The sequence below is a fragment of the Apteryx rowi genome, unplaced genomic scaffold, assembly GCF_003343035.1.
Source record: "Apteryx rowi isolate R43461 unplaced genomic scaffold, aptRow1 scaffold_12, whole genome shotgun sequence".
Lineage (NCBI taxonomy): Eukaryota > Metazoa > Chordata > Aves > Apterygiformes > Apterygidae > Apteryx > Apteryx rowi.
This window is the reverse complement of record NW_020447419.1, coordinates 5,928,856-5,944,988: the sequence shown is the minus strand read 5'-3', so window position 1 is coordinate 5,944,988 and position 16,133 is coordinate 5,928,856. Positions and strand designations below refer to the sequence as shown.

At 41.0% G+C, this 16,133-nt stretch overlaps 1 protein-coding gene across 3 annotated transcripts in view; it reads left to right on the top strand.

Annotated features, from left to right (window-relative positions):
• KLF7 (Kruppel like factor 7) overlaps positions 1-9,959 on the top strand; it is a 67,808-nt gene extending 57,849 nt beyond the window's left edge. For 2 of the 3 annotated variants that reach the window (XR_003257261.1, XR_003257255.1), the window contains 2 exons: positions 696-1,821; positions 9,874-9,959. Coding sequence is in view for 1 of the 3 variants with exons in the window: in XM_026088860.1 (XP_025944645.1) it covers positions 696-747 (52 nt within the window). In the remaining 2 variants the exon portion in view is untranslated. Of the gene's footprint in view, positions 1-695; positions 3,022-9,873 lie in introns of those variants that run through there. The other variant, XM_026088860.1, reaches the window with a different exon arrangement.
• The last annotated feature ends 6,174 nt before the right edge of the window (positions 9,960-16,133 follow it).

Sequence of the window (16,133 nt, the reverse complement as noted above, 5' to 3'; positions counted from 1 at the left end):
TACCTTATCTCCTCTCAACATTATTCAGGGAGATAACGTTCATCAACATCCACATATTACCACTGAGATTCTCAGCAGAGATATGTAACCTGATAGATTTTCAGCCCCCAGACTCTGAACCAGCTTTCCTTCCAATCTGGATTTAGAAATGGGAATTCAGCTTTCAAATCTGACTTCTTTCTTTGGTGCCTCTTTCAGGTCCTGGGTACTTTAAAAAGCTGGTGTTTTTTTAAGCTGTCACTGCTGAGCACTTAAGTAAAAATGACTTATTATGTTTTACTTTGTTTTATTTATATATATATATATATTTATTTATTTATATATGTATATATTTGTATTTATAGACATACACACACAAACACACACTTACACTAAATATTTGATTTTATTACTGTGGGTGCATGAGTGAGCGCCCTTCCCTGATGTTTGACTCAGTGAAAGAAGAGGGAGGGAGAGGAACAGCGAAAGAAGAATAGTTTATTTACTGATACAGCTGCTGAAGAGCCATAGTAGTTGGCCATCTAGGGTCACAGAGGTGAACCATGCATGGTTTGGTAGCCAGGTACATGGATAATCTAAAGAACAGCTCTAAACTTGGATAAATATTTCCTCCTGTATGTAAGGAGGGAGGAGCAGGAACCCTGTTTTTGCCAAATCCCGTATTTATTTCATTTCCCACTTGGTTTATTTTGCAGATGTTTTTCCAGGTCTGATCACCTCGCCCTCCACATGAAGAGACACATCTAAACATCAGTCAGCTTGGCATGGATGTCATCTGAGCTAAGTGTTACGAGATGAGAGTGGAACTCAAGTTATAACCCGCTGCCTTGCAGGAGAAGAGAACTAGTTCACATGTAATCCTCTGTACAGAGACCACACGCTCACACTGTCATGCACCCAATTATACTTCAATACATACATCTGTTCTTTATGCCTTGCCCCAGCTGGATGGGAGAAGATGCAGGCGAGGAAATGGGATAGAGGTGAAGTCAGTAAGAAGGAACAATTGCTTACAGTACTTCATCTCTCATGGATTTGTTGCCTGGTTTTTGCCAATGGAAATCAAAGAAAATGGAGGAGGCTTCCCTGCAGGTGGACGGCAGTAGGAGGGGCTTATTTAACTTGCTTCTCAGTGCAACTCAATAGGAGAATATGTCGTCTTGAAGTTGCATATTTGTAGCACTAACTTTTCTTTTTAAATAGATGGGGGGAAAACAATGACCTAGAAAACCAAATCCCAGTTTGGTAGCCAAAATTAACCTCTTGGTTCATTTGTTCTTTGTCTGAGAATTCCTAATGTTCAATGCGTCAGACTTTTCACAGACACTTTCACCTGTCTTGGTTTTGGTTCTTCTTCCGAGAACTGAGCTATTAAGATCCTTTTAAGTCAATACCAGTGGCCTTAATGGCAGTAGACTGTGGAGTGACACTTGTGACACAAACATCCTCTTTTTGGCCTGAGTTTATGTAGACTTCACGGAGGACTATATTTTTCTTGGTTGTTTTATTTTAATTTTTGTTTTGGCTATTGCACAACATATGCACTAGAGACTCTGGAAGCTGCTGGCGTGATGGCTAAGTGGCCAAGGGATAAACCCCTGAGAAACAGCACCTAATATCTCTATAGGCATCACCTTATTGCCGTAGCTAGGACTTCTTGTTTATTTGTTGAACAAAAACTTTAAAAGCTTATTTGGAAGCTTAAACATTTTTTTTCTCTTTTCTCCACGAGCAAGTGATCTTCAGAACTCCTTGTCTTCACCTGGATATCGGTCTGGGACTGGCCACACAGGCATGACTACAGGATTCCTTCCACATCATGTGAGCATGTTAGCCGCAACCCACAGTGACTTATTGATGAATTATGTTGCTTGTTCTTGCTGTTCTTCTATTAACCAGTTTAAAACATTAGACTTTTGTTTGTGTAAAAAGTACCTGCAGACATTTTAATTTAAACCTAATGTTTGTTGAGCATCTTACTCACATAAAAGCCAAAAACTCCAGTCCCTGAGTGGGAAAGGGAGAACCTCTTCCAAGTACAATGGCTTCATTCAGCATTAGTCTTTTAAAGAAATTATTAAAGTCCTCCTTTTCCATTCATCGAGTTGATGCTGTAGCCCACTCCTGTATGAAAAAATGTAACAAAGTGTGAATAGTGAATGAAGGGTTGGATTTTACACACAGCAGTGAGGCTTTTCCAATTGATTGGTCTAAAGTATTACTAACCTAGAGGTCCATTTTGGCCTACTGTGTGAACCATCAAGGAGAAGTGGAGGTCTCATGCTCACCTTTCAGCCCTATTGATAATTGGATATTTTTGGCTCAAAGTGTATTAAAGTCTTCATTTCAAAAGAAAAACAAAAAAATGTATCTTGCCATAACTTGCATTTGAAACTGTTTGGCACTGGCCCTGACTCCAAAGACTGCATTTAAGACCATAAAAATGGTCTATGCAAGCAGGCAGGGTGATCATTAGGTTGTATATTTTGTATATTCTGGGACCATCCCTACAAAATGTGTCTAGAAATGAAACAAAATGGCGCGTGGTCCACAAATGGTTGCTGCTCTTTTATACTGTACTAGCCAACTGCCCTTCTTTGACTGTTTTGACTCATTGACTGTTATATATTTCCCTTAATTTATGTTTTGGGAGGTAAAACTGTACTCTTGGGGAAAAAAAAACCAACAAGAAACTCGATAGATKTTTAAGAGCTGTCACCAGGATCCTTGGCACTTGAATTCTCAGCTTTTTTGCAACCTTTGGTTCCAGTGAGAGATTGCATTTACTTGAAAGATGCTGTTTTTCCTCACAGTTTTCACAAAACACTGTGACTGTCAACTGAACATTTTGGGGACAGGGGGGAATATAATGTCTGGCCCATATGGCATGAAATATGGACCAAAATCTAACCATCTCTTAGGGGCAATGATGTACCATTCATGATAAAAGTAAGAGAGAGAGAGAGAAAAGAAGGAAGGGAGGAAGGAAGGGAGGAAAGAAGGAAGGAAAGAAATTGAATTTATTCCAAAGATTTAAAACTGACCCTACTCTATATATATATATATATATATATATATATATATATAAATATTACGGAGCACTGCTTGCTGACAATCTTGTAGTTCTCTACTTCTGTATTTGCATACTTTTTATGGCCATTCCATCCAGCTGTTTCACTGGGACTGAGGACCCTAGAATCCAACTTGTGTTGGAATATATAGAGCATCCTGCCAGATGTCTAATGGGAACTGAAACCTCAGCCGTGTGAAACCGTAGAGCATCCAGTCAGTGCATTAGTTTAAAAAAAAGGATAAAGAATCTTAGAATGTCATTACTGTAGCATATTAAAGTATGTGCTCTCAAGCCCACCACTGCAATATTCATTAGCTGTGAACCTGCATACATATCCTCTGTTGACCTCTGAACACACCTGCCTTTAGGTATCAATAGCCTACAAAATGTAATTATTAAGTGACAGTTTAAGTACCAGCCTCTGTATAAGAAGGCAAAAAAATCAAGCAAGACTGTTTATTTACTTCCTGTTGTCATTTGTCATCTTGTAACATCTCATTTAAATATGGCAGAACAAGGGCCCCATGGAAAAAAACACACTGAAATATCTCATTATTTTTTTTGTTTCTAGAGATAGGCCTGCATCTAAATCCTGATCCAAATAGCCAAAAAACATAGAGAAAATGGGGATTAGAGTCTTAACCAGAATCCAGAGTTCTCAGGCCCTATCTCTAGCAGGTCTTGAACTTTGAAGCCAAATTTGGCGCTTTGGGACCATCTCTTCTGTTTTTAAAGGGAGATATTTTTCACTTGCATATGCTGTGCACTCAGTCAGTCTCTGGACTTCAGGTTTTGTGTGCTCGTATGCAAGTGTCTCAGAACCATAGCTAGTATTTTGTAGAAGGAGTTTCCATTTTGGAAGGGCATAATTAGTGACACATTACAGGAGTCTGTTTTTACAATGAGAAAATTTGTTTCTTTGCAGATGTTTCAAATTGTGCACTTAAAACTTGAGTAATCTGTAGTAGCTAGATCCTTCTTGGGCTTGTGTCTCCTTGCTAAATTTGTACAGAGATCTTCCATTTCTTAGCCATGAGTAGAAACAGACTAAGGAGGAAAGGCTAATCCTGCTTGTCAGGTTGCTTTGGAATCAAAAACATGAATAGTTGACTTGGTAAAAGTTGAGGGAAGCAAGTTATCYAGCAGTTTTCAGAGAGCTCTAGAAAGGAAAAGCTTTGCCTTATTTCCTTCATACTGGATTTATATCTATTTGCAGAACAGAAGCCATTATAAAAATGCCAGATTCTGTTTTCCAATGCCATGGAACTATAGGATGAGAAAAAAATGAACAAAATACAATACCTAAATGAAAACAACAAAGGCAAATGTGGATTTTTGTGAATAGTTAAAATGTATTTTGGAACAGAGCAGTCAATCATAGAATCATGCAGGCAGAAGACCTCCAGAGGCCATATGAGCCAACCTCCTGCTCTGAGCAGGTCCAACTAGAGCTAGTTGCTCAGGGCCGTGTCCAGTCAAGTTCTGAATATCCCCAAGGGTGGAAATTCTACAACCTCTTTGTGCAACCTGGTCCAATATTTGACCACTCTTGTGGTAAAATTCTTTTTTTCCATATGTCAAGTCAGGATTTCCCATGTTCCAACTTGTGTTCATTGCCTCTCATCCTTCCGCTGTGCACGGAGAAGTGTTTGGCTCTGTCTTTTCTACCTCTCCCATTAGGCAATTGTAGACAGCAGTAAGATCTCCCCTTACGCTTCTCCAAGGCTGAACAAACCCGTATTTCTCAGCCTGTCCTTGTCCATCATGTGCTCCAGCCCCCTGACCCTCTTGGTGGCCCGCCTCTGGACTCGCTACAGTATCTCAATAACTTTCCTGTAATGGGGAGTCCAGAACTGGACAGAGTATTCCAGATCAAGATATACTTTATGTATTATGATGTTGATATAACTTATTTATTCTGGATTTTTCCCCTAATTCTATAATGAGATTCTACTTTGAAAACTGACATGAAAAATCTTCTAGGAAGCTACAATATCAAGCATTTTAAAATTGGATTTGCTGAATTTATGTATAAAAATATGCCTATAGAACTATGATTTCTATACATCCAGCCTGGGGTCTGGCAGGCAAGTTTCTATTTTTTCCAACATAATCATTACTGTTTTACCTTAAACTAAAAAATGTATTGTTTCACTCATATCAAATATGGAAAAACATGATGCTGTATTTTAGTCACCTTTCAGAACAGAACGACACTTCAGTGCATCTTTGCTCTGCTTTTTTCCGTTATGAGAAAAAGAGCAACCAAAAGCATTACACATATTTTATAAAGACTATTCTAACAGAAAAAGAGATTCCAGAGTCCAGAGTATTTTTCATTATCCCAGAGTCGCTCTCCTTCAGTAGTCAGTACTCAATCTAGAAAATTATATCACCCAGACAGACTCAGCAAATGAACAAAGATAATTCCCTGTCAAATTCCAGGACTGAAATCCCAGATTCATTGAACATCTTGGACAGGGCTCTGAGCTCTGATCTAACTGAACTGCTTAAAGCAGAGGGTGGAGTAGGTGACCTCCAGAGGTACTTTCCAACATAAATTTTTCCATGATTCCGTGATTCTTATCAGAGCTCTCACTGATTGAATGTGTGCTGGTTCTGGTCTTCCCAGTCTTGTTCTGGCAGAGTAGAGTGTTGGATCAGTCTGTAGGGTTTCTCTCAAATGCTGATAGTTTCATCCTTGTTAAACTTTGTAAGGCTTCCTCATGAGGGAAAGGTAGAGAGGAGGAAATCTTGAAAAGAAAAAACTTCCAGCGAATCAGTGTGAAGTGGTATCATACCATGAGTTATGTCACTGCTTCAGGGACCAACCAAATATTTTGAAAACAAATTTGCTAGCCTGGAAGATCAAAGTGATATCTGACAAATGGTTTCCAGTACCTGAAATCTGAGCCAACATAGCTCTCTATGGAGGTGAACATTAAAATCTTATTTTTCATTCTCATTTGTCTCAGACTTTTTAGAATTGGATTTACTCTTTTTTTAGACTAGGACATTTTTACTTAAATACCTGGAAAGCACTGACAAAACACGGTTGGGGAAAAAGAATTTGAATGTAAGAGGACACTCTAGACCCTTGTTTTTGGAACTGTTAACTTCAGGAATAAAAAAGAAAAAATCACTGAGTGTATGACTAAAATGGAATTGGTGAAAATGATGGCTACAGTAACTTGAGTATATCTTATCTATGACCCTTTTGATATTTACCAAATCAGGCTTTCTCCCTCATTTGTACCTGGCCCCAGACAATTTGGGCTTTTTAGCCATCTCTACCACAAAGGTTGCTCCTCCTATTTAATGTACTTTGTTTATTTACATACAGAAGAGTTCATAATTGGTGCTTCTGACAAAACCAATGAAAATCAAACTTATTTAAGTGTTTCCTTTCTCTCCCTGCTCCCTTTATGTGTGTCAAAGTATTCAAATTTAAAAAATAAAAAAGAGTAAAATTTTATAAATAATTTAATGTCTCCAGGCCACCACCCAGTGGCTCAAGGGCTTTTATTCTTGATTTCAGTCAGGACTTAGCACATCCTGCCATTCCATCCGGTAAGACTGTTTCTAAGCTTTCATATTCCTGGGTGACCCCAACACTCTCTTAAAGTACCTTTTGCTGATTTCTGGTAGAAATGCAGTTACGAAAATGCCCACATACCAAGAACAAAAGCAAACGACATTTGACAATGATTCTCTTTAGCTTTGGCTTGAAAAATGTAAATGATTTCCTCCCAAGGTTTTACAGCTACTCATTGACAAGTCTTGCCTGTCTCTCAATAGCATTAAATCTACCCCTTCTTGAATGATYGTTTCCAGATCAAGCTTCAGTAGTCTTCTTCCTTGTGCCACATTTGTGTCTCTTTTTATTAATATTTAGGGACAATTGCTGTAGTCTTGCCTCCTCCACAACTCTACATTGGCTTCAGTGGCAAGATTTAGCATTGTAAGAAGTGTAGGATCTGGCCCACCAGGTACTAAGATCTCTCTTGTAAAGCTGAGATTTTCCTCCTTCCTTAGAGGAAGTCCAAGACATACTTGTACTATATAAGTTATATATATAATGATATAGTTGTATATATAAATTATATACATAAAACTTAAAATTGTGGAGATGGGGGGTAGGCTGCCTTTATCACCTTAAGAATGGTTTTCCCTACCTGAAAGCTTTCAAATGCAGGTGTCGTTTTTCAAACAGGGTTTTATAGTTTTCCTTAATGCTTGTTAATAGCGTTTTTGGTGTAATAGTTAAAGTTGGAACTCTTCACAATTTTCAAAATGAAAGCTCTGATTATTTTTTTTAAGTGCTTTGGTCCTAACTTCTATATACTGCCAGAAAACAGGTTCTACACCCTGTCTCTGTGTGGGTGTGGATGTACAACAAAATACCATATATACCTACACAGAAGAGGAAACTGAGCTACCGTCTCTCAGTGTGTAGTAGCCAACCGTGCCTATTGCTTTGATTTAGGGAGGGCAGTTACAGTTGCCACTGCATTTTAGGAATCATGTCAGCTTCTGTAGGAAAGTTTTCAACACTGCTGGGAAATATATGTTGTTGTGTACYGTGCATGAGTAGGCTGCAAATTTGGGGGTTGGGAGGGGAGATGAGAAGGGAGAGGGAAGAGGGCTTACCATGTACACGCTAAAAGTGAACTARGATGGACAGAAAGGTGACAACTTCAGCCTTCATCTTTGGGCTCTCGGGGAAACTAAAAGCTAACACACAGTCCCTAAGTGGCCTGATGGCTGAAGGGCTGATCTTCAGTTTATATTTTACAATATACATTCTGCCATCTCTCTGCATTTTAGCACCCAGGCCTGTCAGATTCTGAAGTAGATCAAAACACTGGTTTAAACACTACTTTGTTCCCAAGGCCCTGTCTCTACCTGGGAAGTTGCCCTGTGTTCCAGTATCTGTCTAGTTAAAATCCCCTTGTGGATGCTGCAAGTATTTGCTTGCCTGGACTGTGTTTGCATTGGTATGCTATGCGGTTAAGATAAAGTGTAAGAAATGGTTAAACCAATTAAGATACCTCTACAGGAAGGTTCTTGCTCCAATTTAACTACATGGTTTTGAAATCATTGCATATGAATCATGACAGCTTTTCTCTTAGAAACAAGGCCTTAGTTTATCATGTCTACTATTCAATTGAAATAATAATAATTTAGGCTAAGATTTTTTTCTTGCTTCGCAAAGTGGCCTGTTTTCTTTCATGTCATTTAAAATCTTTCTTGCTCTCTACTAACATCAAGTTTTTGGTTTGGGGATTTTTTTAGCAACAACAAAAAAGTATGAATGCTCCCTATTTAAAAAAAACAAACAACATTGCTTGAAGGACTTTCATTTTGCACTATAATTTTTCTTTTGCCAGATGTGTCTGACAAGTGCATTTTGGAGATGCCCTCGGTCACATTCTCTCAGGCCTACTCTGGTATTTCTAATATATCACAGAAGTACCCAATCTTGTAGCCCTCAGTTCTGCCTTTTTTTGACATTTTATTTTTTTTAAGCTTTTTATATATATATATAAATATATATATATAAATATATTACTTTGTCAGTTTTTTTGCTGTACAAAAAGTCTTAAGATTTAAAAATATTATTTGTATTATATGATGGTGGTATGTTAATGTTACAAAATTATTAATGAAGAAAAAATTTATTTTTGTTACTGGTCTGTTTCATAATTCTTTTTTAAATTGGTATATTGTAAGATATCTATGCAAAAATGTTATGTGACGCATTTTTATTTAAGAATGTAATATGTGTAATAAACAGTAGAATGTGTTTGGCCCGACAGTGTTTAGTGTGCCTTGTATATTATTTCTCTGTGAAAACTTCTATGAGCAGTGACATTGCTTTTGAATATCAGTTAAGGCTATGGTTCTGTAAACACTTATTCACCTAAAATCTATAACTTCTAATTAATCTTTAGCTTATCGGAATCATATTTGGGGATTTAAATAATTTCTTTTTTTAAATGTATTTTATAACAGCTCAGGTGTTGTTTATACTTATGCTATAACACATGTCGCTTTTGGAAAAGGTGCTCAAGAAAGAAGTTCTTGAAACTAGTCAGATTTTCATCTGGTTTGTAACATTGCTTCTGTTGAAGTCAATGACTTTTGTTATTTGTCAGTCTACACTGGTTGAAGATTTCACCCGGTATCATTTTCATAAAAAATACAGAGAGCACTTGCATTGCATTTTCTATGCCTAGCTATCAAAACATTTGTCAGTCAGTGGTCAAAACAGGACTAGACTTTGAGGCTCCTGAGCACTAGTGCTGCACTCCAGTCTGTGCATCACGCTGTCTCTCAGGAGTTGAGCGCAGCATTGTTCGCTTGCCCCCACCTCAGTCATTTAGTCTCCCTCCTTAATGTCTGCAAAGCTGCAAGCACAATTTAATCCACCTGGATGCTCAAGTACTAAAAATATATTTAGACAGTAAAAACAGTCATCCTGAGCACAATTACTTTGCAGTGTCATGGCATAAAATGAAGGGACTGACTTTTTCAAGTCTGGCCTGTATTGCTTTAGGTTTTTGCTGTCTTGTGCTCACACACTGCAGCGACTTAAATGGGCACTGCATATGAACATCTCCTGGGGCTCCTCTGGTGCAAACTTGCTAGCTTTTATTTCTGGGGCAATATGCCTCCCTGGTGGAAGACCTACTGGGACTACTAATGTCAGACAGATAGAGCATAGAAATCCCGACCTAACGTCTGCATCTAAAAGTCAGGTGACTATTCTAACCTAGTCATTTATACCCCCTCTGTAGTTAATGAAGAGAGAGAGACATGTCCAGAAGTGATTCACTCCAGGGGATGAGGTGAATGCAAAGGGAGCTGAGGTGACGTCAAGCAATTCTGGAAAGCCACATGGTAAGTTGGAAGATAAAAGTTCCAGTGATGCACATGGCCACTCTGATTACTCAGGTTGTACCAGATGTTTGACGATGGATGTAATATGTACCATTGGTGTGTATGTTATTAATAACCCTTGAGCACTGGAAAAGAGCTCAGCACAGGCAGAAGTTTGGGGCTTGTGATCCAAATGGTCAAAATTTCACAGTGCTCTGGCTGGTTCAATGTAGCAGTGATATCTTGGTGTCACTCATGGAGCGCGAGTGAGGCAAGCAGGCAGTCATAAGTTTTTGGCATCCTACCATAAAAATACATTGCAGAAAAAAATGGTCTCTGTTTTTGTACATGAAAATACCCATACAATAATATAATAATTAGAGCTATATATAACTAGAACTATGTAAGAATTCTTTCTAGAAATAGAATTTTATTTTTATAGCTTTTTTCTTACAAAGACAAGGTCAAAATTCCTTTATTTTCTCTCTTCCTTGAAAAACTCTGGAAGCTTTTAGCATCTCACCTACCTTTAGCCTTCTGATAGATATATGTCTAGTCTAAGATATTTCTAGCCTAAATTAGTCATCTGCACACTATTTATGAGAGAGACTTCCAGAGAGCTCTGGAACAGCCTTTATGAAGGAAAATTTGGGGCAGCACAGCTGGTTGTTTGGCCTTGCCTGTATTCAACCTGCATGAATTGGAGAGAGGAGTATCCATTACAGGCAAACCTATGAATAGTTTGTTCTCTGGGAACGTTCAGAAAAATCCAATTCTTTACTATCACACACATGCTCCTAGAAGCAGCTAGGTTATTAGCCTGCAGGAATAGCTGTCAGACACTTCCCTGGGCTGGAGGCCAGGGAAAGGAGATACTGTGAAAAAACACCTTCCTTCTGAAATTGTTCAAGTAGCACAGTTACAAACCTTGGACAACTCCCACCGTCAGAGGGCTGAGTTCTCTAAGGAAAGAAAAGAAGAATCCATCACGTCTGTGGTTAGGGCTGTTACCCATGACTTTTCAGACGTAGTTCCTCCCCTTCAGATGCACTGACGCTGGAGCAGAGAGCAGTGGCAAGCCCAGGGCTGAGRCGCTTGCCCCTTTGTCAGGCTGAGGGAGGCTAGGGAGGCTGAACGAGCTCAGCCGCTTTCTAGATACGGCTGCAATGCAGGGCTATTGGGTGGGCARCATAATGTAACAGAGCAGGTTGCTGGCTGCACTGGTTTACTCAAGTATCTTCTCTTCCAAGCTACTTCAGGAAAAGCAAGGGGAGGCAGCTGAAAAAAAAAGACTTGCTTGCTATGAAACTGTTACAAGTGTAGATTTTTCTCCCCCTCCCCCACCCTTTTTGGCTTTATCTCATCTTTTCCTAGCGGGAATAAATGAGAAAAAAAAAAAGTGAATGAAAGTGAGGGTTTTCCACCAGAATTAGTCAATTTTAATATTTTTTACAAATATTTATAATACTTCTGGGTTTAATTTTTTTAAAGATACCAATCAGTTTTGATATGAAACAAAGAGTTGTCCTTGAGCAGTTTTTGACCACCTTGCCTGAAGTCTTTCCAGAGGCCCAGTCACAAGCCATGTCTGATGACTGAAAGCTTGTATGCAGCATTGCTTACTTTTGCAGTCTTGAGAGCTGACTCGGATTATTGGAACTATCACTGCTCGGGGCCTTCTGTGCCAAGGGCTTGCCCGTTGCCTTCAGTTTTCTGGCTATCTCTTGTCTGAAACCATAAAGGAGACATCCTTTTTTCAGAGAGCCTTTCCCATATATTCCTCCACAGGGTTTCAGATTCATCATATGCTTCTGTTCCAGCTGGTTAATGTTCAGTGGTGGACAGGCAGTAAAACTAAGCAAGATGAAGCTGTGGTGTAACTAATTAGTCTTGTCTGAGTTTAAAATTCTTCAGGGCTGTGGAAGCTTTTCCAAACTCAGTCAAATTTACCTACATCTGCTGGATTTCCCCAGGATTTTTTTAGGGGAGGGTTGGGGGGGGCACAAACTAACAAAAAGCATCCCGAACCTGTGGAGCGGGATGGATGTGCCTCAAATGCAGCCTGCGTTCCCCAAAGAGTATGGAGTGGGGACTGTGAGTCYGAGTCTCAATCCAGGCAAATGCCTTTGCTCCAAGGCCCATATCGAAAATGTCTGATTTACTGAAGTAATCGGCAGGCACTCTTACCCTCAGGACCCAGTCTAACTGACGTTAGCAAAGAGAGAATCAGTTTGACCCTAGATCCAGTACTAATCCCATGTGCGGAGAGATGTGCGAGTGAGCGACACCATTTAAAAAGTATTTCTGGATATTCAGGAAGGATCTTTGAGAATGGGAACTTTCCTACCCTTCAACAAAAACCTCTTATCCTTTTGGCAGAAAGCTGCAAAATAAATACAAGTACCAGTACATGTTCCTGAAATTCAGTGAAGACAACCTTGGCCTTCTGAGGTGAGTGTTTTGGTTCCTAATATATAAATTTCTTTCCACCTCTTTCCTGTGACCCTGAAACACCGTGGTTCTGCTGGTAGTGCAGCAGGAGATATGCTAGAACTAAGCTGGTTTGGAAAAGGAAGGATAAAACAGCACCTGTAATCAGAATGATACCTAATGCTGTGGGAAATGATAAGAGCTGCTAAAATATCACTTAAATACAGTTCACAAGSTGTGGCAGAGAGTGGAAGATTTCAGTTTCAGGCCTTTTACTTTTCCCATGTGAAGTCACATGAGTAGCTCCAGGACATCACCACAAACTCCCTGACATCCCAGGTAAACATCATTATTAATAAACCTTAACTGTTTCCGTTTGGCTTTTCGTTCCTGAAGCTTATCTCCCAAATGTTTCCCTCAGTCCTTGCAGCCCACCCTGAACCTGCTCAATTCTCTCTTCTTTCAGGTTTTTATTCTGCCAGATGACAGGCTTCCCCCTTAGCCCCAAACCATCGTCTGCACTTTATATGTGACTGATTAAATCTTCTGTTTTCTTCATTGTGAAGGCTTTTACAGGAATGAGATATAGAAAGTTAAAATGATCAGTGTTCAGAGACCTAAAAAGTAAAATTGTGGCTGGGTCGCTCTACACCTCAGAGAAAATAACAGCGTCCTGGTGAGTCAACAGTAAGACACCCAAGTAACAGATGTATTTATCGACTATAGGAAGACAGTTTTAGTTGCTTTGATCCAAAAATGAAATGGAGGCGTATCTTCAGTGTGCACGCGTGCTCTACCTGGGAGCCATAATTAATGTGAGCTCTTCTGTACATCTAATTAGACATAATTAAAAGACGTTTCCCCCATCTTTACAAACCATTTATTCATGTGGTCGTCACCAGCACTGTGACAGACAGACTGTATCCTCACAGCTGCCCTGGGACGCAAGCATCACTCCTGTTTTATATGTGGGGAGAAGCAGTCACAGTAAGCATCTCAGCATCTGCCTGTCCCAGGGGACAGACGGACGCACAGGCAGAGCCGGGGAGGAGCGTCACAGCCTGAGCTGCAAGCCTGCACCATTCGCCCTGCTTTACACGGTGTTTCTGCCCACAAAACAGCTCGGGAGAGCTCCGCGTAACGAGGGAATCCTCCTRTTGCTCGGAGAGCACCACAGCCCTAAAAAAAAGCTAACTGATGACTTTCTCCTCAAGCCAAATCTTCCTCTCCGCCAAGCGAATACATTCACAGTTTTTGTTGTGAACCGTGGGGATCTTTTCTGCACCCTCCCCCCCGCCACAGCCGAGTTTCCTGCAATTCGTGGAGAGCTCAGGCTGGAAGCGGGGCTAGGAAGCCAAGCAGTGATTACGGGAGGGCCAATTTCCTCTCTCCTTCCCTGCCGCTGGCAGGGCGCTTGCCTGTTCCTGTGCCATGCTGGCGCTGAGCCCCCCGGCCCGCGTGCGGCGCCATGTGGCGGCCCCTGGTGCCACGCGGCTCGTGTGGGGACAAAACCCGCTTTCCCCCGGTGCAGGCGGCCGCTCAACATGACTCCGGCGAAAGGCGAGGGCTGCCCTCAAGGCACCGTGCCGTGAGCCGTGCCCGAAGGTGCGGTGCTTCAAATGGCTGCCGAGGCGCGGACGCTACAAAATGGCRGTAGCCGCCACGCTGGGCTGGGCCAGGCCGGCTGCCGCTGGTGCCGGGCGGTGCTGGCAGCGGAGGTAAGCGCAGCGGGCAGCCCAGCGAGGTGGCCGCAGGCCAAGCAATTTTATTGTCCACAGACTAAAGCAACCCCTTGGTAGCTGCTGCCCGGCAGGTTTAAGGAGGGTGGTTTTCCCTTTGGCGTTAGTGGGAGCTACACCATGCACATACCCCTGATTAATCAGAAATCGCTGGCGGCAAGTCCTCGTGTCAGAGGGTTTTGACACTCGGCGTCCAGCCTTCAGAAGGGCTCCATTTCCACACGGAAAGGGAAGTGTGTGGAAGCTGCTTGAACAGGTGGAAAGAAGGCAACACCCCTGAGAAAATTGCCTATATGTTTGTGTCAAAACAGTTCTGTTATTTCAATAGAGCAATATACACTCAGGTTTAAATGACCTCTTGGTTTATTTTTTTGCAGAAGAGAACAGGATGAAGAGAGCATTAGAGACAAAGCACACCAAGAAAACCTCGGCTCAAGTTTAGGTTTAAATGTGGCAAGATGTTAGTGGAGCTGTGTGGTGAGGAACTGCGCCAGGACTCCCAGGTGCCAGATTGCACCTGTACCGCTGCAGACCTTTTAGGTAAATTTAACCAAATGTCATCACCTTGTAGTGGCTCTCCGTGCTCCTGTGCAGTGGACGTACATCATGCCCGTGAAATTCGCTACCTCCATGGCTCTGGTAACCACACAACAAGCTGTTCATGTCTGCATGAGGCATTTTACCTCAGTGATTCTCCTGTGAAAGGTTGATTTCCTCTTTCCATGAGGAAAATAGAGATGGCCCGCTTAATCGAAGCTCAAAGATTGGGGTAAGCAGTGGGGAGTGAGTTTTTCCTGGCAATAGCCAGGCCCAAGGAGGACAGTCTGAACTGTCATTTGTTATTACTGGATTCTGGGCTAAATACCAATTCTAGGAATTACAGCCTAGTCTGCAGAGGGCTTGGGCTGACTTTGATGCCAAGTTGGGAAAGGCATCTCCTTCATCAAATCCAAATACACATAAGTGTAGCCGTTGGTTACTGTACCCTTTGTTATAAATATAGCAACCAATTTTCTTTAAGGCAGGGGGTGACTTCATTATTGTGTGTTGGTTTTTTTGAAAAGAATGTGTAAACAGTTTCAGAAAATCCATAGTTCCATTGGAGGGATATGACCCACAAACAGCTCCATAATTTTTATTTGATTACAGTGCCAATTATCTTACAATGAGATGGCACTGAAAACAAGAATACAATGCCAAAATCGCTTTCAGCTCATGTTGCTTTTGGTTTTGCTTTGTTTGGGGAAAAATTTGTAGCTGGTGAAAATGCTAGATAAATCAAGAAAGTTTATGATTCTGCACAAGCCACGTACCTCATGTCTGACTCAGAAGGCCTATTTAGATTGAAGGACTAACACAGTCATTGCACCACATAAATTCAAGGCTTACTGGCGGTAATTGCTTTTACCTGTGCCAAACATCACCAGCTGTGGAGGTGGATACACATCCATTAAAAAAGAGGCTAGCATCCATTTTACATGCTGGGCAACTGTCGTAATGAACAGGTAGTCACTAGCAACATGATCGTGCTTTGCATGTTGCCCCACATACGTGAATGTGTATGTATATACATGTGTATAAATGCATGTATTTAGGGACATCCAAGTTCTTATTTCCCTCCTGGCCTTACTGGCAGCATCATAGCACAATCTTTGGGAGCCTTCTCCTACCCCACCCCATATTGAGGTGATGTGAGAGGAAAAGAGGAATAAAGGTATTCTTTTGGGTACAATACTAGTGTGGTGTTGAGAAGCTCTGCCTGCCAAGCTAGATACTCCTGTGCAACTATAAACCTGTCACCAAGGTCCAAATCCACAGGTGGAATTCAATGCCTAAATACCTTTGAGGTTCCCCTAAAATAGCAATGAAAGCACTTCTGTACCTGACAGGGGTACAGTGAGGATACACGTGTTAATAGGGATGAGATATTGTCAGATTCGGAAGGGATAAAGGTCCCAGAATGACTTCCCCAGTCTCACCTCTCTCTTAACCTGCTTATAACACTGTGT